The following is a 10964-nucleotide window of genomic DNA, read 5'->3' as shown; positions in this document are numbered from 1 at the left end:
GGATTTTTAGCACTTTAGTTCCACAGATGTACCCAAGATCTCTACCAACATTTAGCTCCGTTGGAATTTTTGTTCTTTGGTCATTATTATTATGTCTATTTTGACCGGTCCATATAACGTATAACGTTATATAGTATTACGTTATAACGTATACTGATATACAGAATTACGTTATAACGTGTTACGTCATATAGTATTGCGTTATATGGTTTGACGTTATATAGTATTACGTTATAACGTATCATGTTGTGTAGCATTACGTTATAACGTATAACGTTATATAGAATTAAGTAATAACGTGTGACATTGTGTAGTATTACTTACAAATATGTTTTTCATTTTCTATTTTCATGCTATACATATACTTTAAATTTCCTTCCAAATGTTTTCTTCATATTCAACTTCCATCCTATACATTTAAAGTGTATTTCCTTTATTTTAATTTTGTCATGAATGGAAAGTAAGATTCTGTTCAAAAATATAAAAAATATGTTTAAACGCCGAAACATCCAACGAAAGCAAAATAACGCTCAGTTTTCGTCAAAATCGAGGAAATGGTTGTATTTTTCGCACAGTTGGGCTTGTGTCGACGATGAAACAGGCATGAACTACATTCGGCGTGTAAACAGCAATGAAAATAGCGTTTGAATTTCGAAATATCTACAACAGGAGAGAAATAACTCTCCTTTTCGTTAAAATCGAGTACACGGTCGCATTTTTCGGACAGGTTTGCTAGTATCTACGCTAAAAACGGCGAGCGTAGCATTCGGCGTGTAAAATGCAATGGAAATAGCGTTTAAACTTCGAAATATCTGCAACAGAACCGATATAACGCATAGTTTTCGTCAAAATCGAGTAAATGGTCGCATTTTGCGCACAGTTGGGTATGTTTCGACGCCAAAAACGGTGTGTGTAGCATTCGCCGTGTAAACTGCAATGCAAATAGCGTTTAAACGTAGAAATATCTCCAACAAAAGCGAAATAACGCTCAGTTTTCTTCAAAATCGTGTAAATGGTCGCTTTTTGCGCACAGTTGGTCTTGTTTCGACGCTAAAAACGGTATGCGTAGCATTCGGCGTGTAAAATGCAATTTAAATAGCGTTTTAAACGGCGAAATATCTGCAACCGAATCGATATAACGCATAGTTTTCGTCAAAATCGAGTAAATGGTCGCATTTTGTGCACAGTTGAGCATGTTTCGACGATAAATACGGCGTGTGTAGCATTCGGCGTGTAAAATGCAATGGAAATAGCGTTCAAACTTCGAAATATCTGCAACAATAGCGAAATAGAGCTCAGTTTGTCGTCAAAATCGAGTATACGGTCGCATCTTGCGCACAGTTGAGCTTGATTCGACGCTAAAAGCAGCGTGCATAGAATTCGACTTGTAAAATACGATGGAAATAACGTTTAAACGTCGAAATACCTCCAACAATAGCGAAATAACGCTCAGTTTTCATCAAAATCGAGTAAGTGGTCGCTTTTTGCGCACAGTTAAGCTTGTTTCGACGATAAAAACGGCGTGCATAGCATACGGTGTGTAAAATGCAACGGAAAGAGCGTTTAAACGGCGAAATATCTGCAACAGAATCGATATAACGCATAGTTTTCGTCAAAATCGAATAAATGGTCGCATTTTGCGCACAGTTGTGCATGTTTCGACGATAAAAACGGCGTGTGCAGCATTCGCCGTGTAAGCTGCAATGCAAATAGCGTTTAAATGTCGAAATATCTCCAATAATAGCAAAATAACGAACAGATTTCTTCAAAATCGAGCAAATGGTCGCATTTCTCGCACAGGTCTGCTTCTTTCGACGATGATACTGACGTGCATGGCACTCGGCGTGTAAAATGAAATGGAAATAGCGTATAAACGTCGATATATATGCAACAATAGCGAAATAGGGCTCAGTTTGTCGACAAAATCGAGTATACGGTCGCATCTGGCGCACAGTTGAGCTTGATTCGACGCTAAAAGCAGCGTGCATAGAATTCGACTTGTAAAATACGATGGAAAGAGCGTTTAAACGTCGAAATACCTCCAACAATAGCGAAATAATGCACAGTTTTCTCCAAAATCGAGCAAATGGTCGAATTTTTCGCAACAGTTGGGCTTGTTTCGACACTAAAATCGGCGTGCATAGCATTCGGCATGCAAAATGCGATGGAAATAGCGTTTAAACTTCGAAATATCTCCAACAATAGCGAAATAACGTTCAGTTTTCACAAAATCGAGTAAATGGTCGCTTTTTGCGCACAGTTGGGCATGTTTCGACGCTAAAAAACGTATGCGTAGCATTCCGCGCGTAAAATGCAATTTAAATAGCGTTTAAACGGCGAAATATCTCCAACAGAATCGATATAACTCATAGTTTTCGTCAAAATCGAGTAAATGGTCGCATTTTGCGCACAGTTGGGTATGTTTCGACGCCCAAAACGGTATGCGTAGCATTCGGCGTGTAAAATGCAACTTAAATAGCGTTTAAACGGCGAAATATCTCCAACAGAATCGATATAACGCATAGTTTTCGTCAAAATCGAGCAAATGCTCGTATTTCTCGCACAGGTCTGCTTCTTTCGACGATGAAACTGACGTGCATGGCACTCGGCGTGTAAAATGAAATGGAAATAGCGTATAAACGTCGATATATCTGCAACAATAGCTTAATAAGGCACAGTTTGTCGTCAAAGTTCTGTAAATGGTTGCATTTTGCGCACAGTTGTTCTTGTTTCTACGCTAAAATCGGTATGCGTAGCATTCCGCGCGTAAAATGCAATTTAAATAGCGTATAAACGGCGAAATATCTCCAACAGGATGCAAATAACCCACAGTTTTCGTCAAAATCGAATAAATGGTCGCATTTTGCGCACAGTTGTGTTTGTTTCGACGATAAAAACGGCGTGAGTAGCATTCGCAATGTAAACTGCAATGCAAATAGCCTTTAAACGGTGAAATATCTCCAACAATAGCAAAATAACGTTCAGTTTTCTCAAAATCGAGTAAATGGTCGCTTTTCGCGCACAGTTGAGCTTGTCTTGACGCTGAAAACGGCGTGCATAGCATTCGACGCGTAGAATGCGGTGGAAATAGCGTTTAAACTTCGAAATATCTCCTACAAAAGCGAAATAACTCTCAGTTTACTTCAAAATCGAGTAAATGGTCGCATTTTTCGCAACAGTTGGTCTTGTTTCGACACTAAAAACGGCGTGCATAGCTTTCGGCGTTTAAAATGTAATGGACATAGCGATTAAACGTCGAAATGTCTCCAACAAAAGCGAAATAACTCTCAGTTTTTTTCAAAATCGGGTAAATGGTCGCATTTTGCGCACAGTTGGGCTTGTTTCGACGCTAAAAACGACGTGCATAGCTTTCGGCGTTTAAAATGTAATGGACATAGCTATTAAACGTCGAAATGTCTCCAACAAAAGCGAAATAACTCTCAGTTTTTTTCAAAATCGGGTGAATGGTCGCATTTCGCGCACAGTTGGGCTTGTTTCGACGCTAAAAACGGTATGCATAGCATTCGGCGTGTAAAATGCAATGGAAATAGCGTTTAAACTTCGAAATATCTGCAACAGAACCGATATAACGCATAGTGTCACGTCCCACGCTCCGCACGTGCCGGAACGAAAACATAGATAACCGCAATACACAAACAACGCAAGTGTCAACTTGTATACCTCGAAACAAACTCACAGTGCAATAAAAATGGAAATTCTTTAATAAAATTTATTAAACATAAGTTAATTATTCATATATATATATATGTATGGGATTGATATTCTAATAATAAACATAAAATTTATTAAATTGTCTGTCCTATTGGAAGATTACATCCTGAAGGTATACATATATGTGTGTGTAATACATTACTAAATCAATTACTATATATACATAGAACAAGCGAAACATAACCTAAACTACAAAACATATATGTACATCAAAATAAAACTTACTAATTTAAATAAATAAAGTATAACACAATAGTAATAAAAATAATTAACATGTAGTCAAACTCAAAAGAATCACGCTATGAAATAATATATATATATATATATATATATATATATATATATATATATATATATATACATATATGTATCATACATAACCAAAACAATGCAAATGTCACGTGAGTTACTCAATATACAGAAACACTTTAACAAACAACACCAGGCACACATACACATAAAATACTGTTACTAAACAAATTGAAAATTCATATACGACGCATCCGGGCACATCTCACTAAACCTATCTAGACACCAAGAGAGTGCGTCTGGACAGATACCCCCCTGACCTAAGGAATGGTGGCGTAGATAGGCTTCCAACACTTCATCAGGAATTTCCTCCGGAAAACGGACCTTGGCGCAGGCATCTGTAACTATCACCTCGACCACAGGAGAACTTGGCGGTAACTCGAGGGTGTCTTCATCGGAGAAAGTCAGGTCAATAACCGGAGGACCATCAGGACTCGGCGATGGGGTTGTAACCACGCCATTACCACCCTCCATGGAAGTTGAGCCTCTCAACCTCTTTAGCACCCGACTACGACCTTTTGCACCGCCACGACGACCAGGTTTCCTGGTACGTTTCAAGGGAGGTGCGAACGGCCTGCGCTTCCCTCTATTCCTTTTCTTTTTCTTACACTAAAATAAAATACACAAATTCAAGATAAAGGACAACAATATGAAATATGATGAAATCAACACAAATCAAATTAATACATACCTCTACAGCTCCAGACATGTCAGTATCCATGATTCAATATAACCTGCATTCATAAAAGAAATATGAGAATACAACAAACAAAATTAACACTACAGAGGCACTTCCAGTCTGGGAATTCAACAGACACGACAGACGAAGGTACATAGATTTGTTTTCCTACAGGCAAGAAAGTGCTTACAGAGGCACTTCCAGTCTGGGATTTCAACAGACACAACAGACAAGGATGCAAGGTTTGTTTTCCTATAGGCAAGAAAGTGCTTACAGAGGCACTTCCAGTCTGGGAATTCAACAGACACAACAGACAAGGGTGCAAGGTTTGTTTTCCTACAGGCAAGAAAGTGCTTATAGAGGCACTTCCAGTCTGGGAATTCAAAAGACACAACAGACAAGGGTACAAGGTTTGTTTTCCTACAGGCAAGAAAGTGCTTACAGAGGCACTTCCAGTCTGGGAATTCAAAAGACACAACAGACAAGGTACAGGATTTGTTTTCCTACAGCCACGAAGGTGCTTATAGAGGCACTTCCAGACTGGGAATCCAAAAGACACAACAGACAAGGTACAGGATTTGTTTTCCTACAGCCACGAAGGTGCTTATAGAGGCACTTCCAGACTGGGAATCCAAGACACGATAGACAAACAATACCCATCATACACTAACACTCCCAACTTAAAGAAATAATAATAATAAATGGAAATTCTTTGAAATAGTCCTTAGACTATTTCTGGTGGCAGCAACTATCATATTAATCGGACATCTCGATTAATATTTCATAAACAATCATACCATTTCAATTTTCCCCTTCCGATTAAACTCAAGATAACACAACAAAAATTTTATCTGGATTTAGTCTAGACTAACACGGAAGGCATAGCACAATCAAATCGAACATAACAGAACGTAACAATAGTTTTCGTCAAAATCGAGTAAATGGTCGCATTTTGCGCACAGTTGGTCTTGTTTCGACACTAAAAACGGCGTGCATAGCTTTCGGCGTTTAAAATGTAATGGACATAGCGATTAAACGTCGATCAGTTCCGCCTGGGCAGGCGACCTAAACGGACGTGCGAAACAGTGCTCCAGTGAAAGTGCGGCAAGAGAGAAGAGATAGGGACAAAGTTAAAGCCAAAAATAGACAAAACGTGGAATCATGCAGATTCCACCAATAAAAATAATTAACTCCGGTGAAACATTTTTCATAAATAAAGCCACAGACTCTACATATGTAGAGAAAAATGATGATATTATGGAAACAACACAATCCGACGAAGAGCAAAACATACCAATACACCAGGAAGAAAGCTGGACGGTGGCAACCTCCAACAAAAAACGGAAGGTAACCCCGCTCGCAAGCGCGAGGAAAATTGATACATATGAAAAAAAACAATGGCTACAAGATATCAAACTGCACAATCCATTCAGCGCACTGCCAGAAGAGGCAGCAACGGACCCAACGGAAAGTCCGACAAACCGTACACCCAAACCACCACCAATATACGTAGACGCAAAAATAATTGATCCCCTCATCGAACTGCTAAACAACATCGCAGGGAAAGACAACTACATCATCAAACAAATAAAAATAGACCAGGTTAAAGTACAGACCAACACCCCAGAAACATTCAGAAAAATTACAAGATCACTAAAGGGAAAAAATGCAGCATATCACACTTTTCAGCTCAAAACAGACAAAAGCTACAAAGCAGTAATCAGGGGACTACACCCAAAAACAAATACTGGAAAAATAAGTGAAGAACTGGCAAAAATCGGACACCAAGTAAGATCAATAAATAACATAAACAAATACGATACCAAACAACCACTACCGCTATTCCTAGTTGAACTAGAACCTAAAAACAACAATAAGGAAATATACGATATAGAAAAATTACTAAACACAATAGTAAAAGTAGAGCCACCCAGACATAAAAAAGAAATCCCACAATGCATAAGATGCCAACAATACGGACACACCAAAAACTATTGTAATAGAACCCCGGCATGCGTTAAATGCGCAAAAAATCATCTCACGACACACTGCCCATCCACGGGAAAAATTGAGGAGGTTAAATGCTACAACTGTAACGGAAACCACCCAGCCAGCTATAAAGGATGTGAAGTAAGAAAACAATTACAACGTAAACTGTTCCCGCCCCTACGAAGCAGAACAATCACTAACACACAAGCCCAACAGGACAGCACAAATCCTGAAATAATTCCAAGTACAGAACAAGCAACAAACACCAAACCTATCAGCACCAACACCATTGGTGGTCTAAGCTATGCTCAAATAACCAGCCAATCAACACATACACACAACCAATACCACAGCAATAGTAACAATGACACTGCAGAAATCAAAGAACTACTCAAACAATCCATAAAGAACACCGAAATGCTAACCAGAATGATAAGCGAACAAAATGCAGTACTAAAACAGCAAACTCAACAAATCACAGTCATGCTACAACTAATTACAAATGTGCTAAGCAAAAAATAAAAACGGACACTCTAAAAATAGCAGCCTGGAACTCAAATGGCTTGCAACAACGGGCCCTCGAAATTAAAACATTCATATACAATAACAATATAGACATACTACTTGTCTCAGAAACACACTTCACTACAAAAAGCTACTTGAAAATACCATACTACACCATATATGATACCAAACACCCCTCAGGAAAAGCTCACGGAGGGACAGCAGTGATAGTCAGAAACGATATCAAACATTATCTACACAGCCAAGTTAACAAAGAATATTTACAAGCAACCACTGTTACAGTTCAAACTAGCAGCAACTACTTCCAGTTGTCAGCAGTATATGTGCCTCCGCGACACAAAATAACAACACAAATGTGGGAAGAATACTTCCAGGAACTAGGGGACAAGTACATCGCAGCGGGAGACTACAACTCAAAGCACACGCTTTGGGGGTCAAGAAACATTACACCTCGAGGTAGAACACTGGAAAAATACATAAGAAATAATAACCTAAATATATTATCCACAGGAACACCGACACATTGGCCGACTGACCTGAACAAAAAACCAGATCTTCTGGACTTTGCAGTTACAAGGGGACTAAACACAAATAAACTAAAAATAACACCCAACCTCGAGCTCAGCTCCGATCATACACCCATAATAATTGAATACAGAAACAAACCAATTCACTATAGCAAACCAGAAACACTATGCAACAAAACCACCAAATGGCAAACCTTCAAAGAAATAATAAAAAGCAAAATAAACTGCAACATCCCGTTAAAAACTCCTGAACACATAGAACAGGCAGTAGCAACATTGACAGCAACTATTCAGGAAGCAGCAAGGACAACCACTACTCCCGAACCAACCAGCAGACAAACAATAATAATCCCGCAAGAAATACTCGACAAAATCAAAGAAAAAAGAAAAGCAAAAGCAAAATGGCAAAAATACAGAACCCGAGAAAACAAAAAACACTTAAACAAACTTGCAAAGGAAATAAAAAACAAAATAAAGGAGCACAACGATAACGAATTCGCAAAGTTCATAGGGACACTCTCCACACACGAGAACACCAACTACTCACTATGGAAAGCCACGAAAAAAATAAGGAAGCCAATAATACCCGTCCCGGCAATCAGAAAAGCAGATAACACATGGGCAAGAAGCAACGAAGAACAAGCTGAAGAATTCTCCAACCACCTCTGCAACACATTCACACCACACATTATCAACAACAGCAACCTCAAAAGTCATACGGAGGAGGATCCACAAACCACTACTACCACAGCCGACAAGGAATACACCATACCTAAAACATCGGCACAAGAAATTAGAAACATAATTGATAAAACAAAAAACAACAAAGCGCCAGGAATCGACCTAATCAATGGTAAAATCTTGAAAAACCTTCCGCCAAAAGCAATAAGACTAATTACAATAATATTCAATGCAATTCTAAGAATTCAATACTTCCCCAAACCATGGAAATTAGCACAAATCAAAATGTTACATAAACCAGGCAAAGACCCGCACCAAACTGCATCCTACAGACCAATATCACTGCTCCCAGTATTTTCCAAAATACTGGAAAAGATAATATACGACCGCATAAAACTAATAATAGAGACAAAAAAACTAATACCGGATCACCAATTTGGTTTCAGAAACAAACACTCCACGATAGAGCAAATGCACAGGCTTATAAACGAAATAATAGTAGCACTAGAAAACAAGGAATACTGCACAGCCCTCTTTATAGACATAGAGAAAGCATTCGATAAAATTAACCATGAAAGTCTACTACAAACAATTAGGAAACAATTCCCGGAGCAAATACACCACTTAATAAAATCCTACCTAAGCAGCAGAACCTTCGTAATAAAAATCAAGGACACACATTCTCAAGTTAAAGACATCAAGGCCGGGGTACCACAAGGAAGCGTCCTAGGCCCAATACTATACACATTATACACGGCGAACATACCAACAACTACCAACAGCACAGTATTGACATTCGCGGACGACACAGCTATACTAGCCAGGCATACTAACCCAGAAACGGCAGTCAAAATACTACAAGAACATATCGTAAAAATAGAAAATTGGCTACAAGAAAAACAATTAAAAGCAAACCCCAATAAATGCAACCATATTACATTCACGCTACGGAAAAAGATACCACCAAACATCCTATTGAACGGTACGCATATAACGCAAACAAAGCATGTCAAATACCTAGGACTCCACTTAGATCAAAAACTTACCTGGAAACTACACATCAAATCAATAGTAGAAAAAATACAGAAAACAAGGAGACAAATGTATTGGCTAACAAGCCGAAAATCCAAACTAAGCACAGAAAACAAAGTAAAAATATATAAAACGATCATAAAACCAATCTGGACGTACGGTATACCACTATGGGGGACGGCAGCAATGAGCCATATAAACAAAATAGAGGTAATACAGGCTAAAATACTCAGAACAATAGTAAACGGACCTTGGTACGTCAGAAACGAAGATATACGAAGGGACCTGGGAATGCCAACGGACAAGGAAGAAATCAGCAGATACTCCGAGAAAATCAAATCAAGAATAGCAACACACATAAACCGGCTAGCTGCGGAAACATACAAAATCACAAATATGGACAGAAGACTAAAAAGGAAGCACCCAGCAGACCTTATAAAGGACATAACCTAACAAACACGAGGATGGTACCCCGCTGGGGGTAGCCACCAACATGCTAATGTAACCGCTAAAAAATTCCACCAAATGTCCAAATTGGACAAATAGTGAATTTAAATAAATAAATAAAAAAAAAAAAAAAAAAAAAAAAAAACGTCGAAATGTCTCCAACAAAAGCGAAATAACTCTCAGTTTTTTTCAAAATCGGGTAAATGGTCGCATTTTGCGCACAGTTGGGCTTGTTTCGACGCTAAAAACGGTATGCATAGCATTCGGCGTGTAAAATGCAATGGAAATAGCGCTTAAACTTCGAAATATCTGCAACAGAACCGATATAACGCATAGTTTTCGTCAAAATCGAGTAAATGGTCGCATTTTGCGCACAGTTGGGTATGTTTCGACGCCAAAAACGGAGTGAATAGCATTCGCCGTGTAAACTGCAATGCAAATAGCGTTTAAACGTAGAAATATCTCAAACAAAAGCGAAATAACGCTCAGTTTTCTTCAAAATCGTGTAAATGGTCGCTTTTTGAGCACAGTTGGTCTTGTTTCGACGCTAAAAACGGTATGCGTAGCATTCGGCGTGTAAAATGCAATGGAAATAGCGTTCAAACTTCGAAATATCTGCAACAATAGCAAAATAACGCACAGATTTCTTCAAAATCGAGCAAATGGTCGCATTTCTCGCACAGGTCTGCTTCTTTCGACGATGATACTGACGTGCATGGTACTCGGCGTGTAAAATGAAATGGAAATAGCTTACAAACGTCGATATATCTGCAACAATAGCTTAATAAGGCACAGTTTGTCGTCAAAATTCTGTAAATGGTTGCATTTTGCGCACAGTTGGTCTTGTTTCTACGCTAAAAACGGTATGCGTAGCATTCCGCGCGTAAAATGCAATTTAAATAGCGTTTTAAACGGCGAAATATCTCCAACAGGATGCAAATAACCCACAGTTTTCGTCAAAATCGAATAAATGGTCGCATTTTGCGCACAGTTGTGATTGTTTCGACGATAAAAACGGCGTGAGTAGCATTCGCTATGTAAAC

At 38.7% G+C, this 10964-nt stretch overlaps 1 protein-coding gene across 1 annotated transcript; it reads right to left on the bottom strand.

Moving 5' to 3' along the window:
• Positions 1-4086: 4086 nt before the first annotated feature.
• On the bottom strand, positions 4087-4829 carry LOC126919447 (uncharacterized). The gene is made up of 2 exons (XM_050728767.1): positions 4733-4829; positions 4087-4650 (listed from the first exon to the last, which is right to left on the bottom strand). Exons 1-2 carry the CDS (start codon positions 4760-4762, stop codon positions 4204-4206), a joined length of 477 nt encoding a protein of 158 aa, XP_050584724.1. The 5' UTR covers positions 4763-4829; the 3' UTR covers positions 4087-4203.
• Positions 4830-10964: the final 6135 nt, after the last annotated feature.

Source organism: Bombus affinis, chromosome 8 (genome assembly GCF_024516045.1).
Source record: "Bombus affinis isolate iyBomAffi1 chromosome 8, iyBomAffi1.2, whole genome shotgun sequence".
In the NCBI taxonomy this organism is placed as follows: domain Eukaryota; kingdom Metazoa; phylum Arthropoda; class Insecta; order Hymenoptera; family Apidae; genus Bombus; species Bombus affinis.
The sequence above is the reverse complement of the archived record's forward strand: the minus strand, read 5'-3'. Positions and strand labels throughout refer to the sequence as shown.

Coding starts and splice junctions, on each gene's coding strand:
- LOC126919447 (XM_050728767.1), bottom strand. CDS start 4,762: ATGGATACTGACATGTCTGGAGCTGTAGAG. Junction 4,651..4,732: donor ACATGTCTGGAGCTGTAGAG/GTATGTATTAAT, acceptor ATTTTATTTTAG/TGTAAGAAAAAGAAAAGGAA.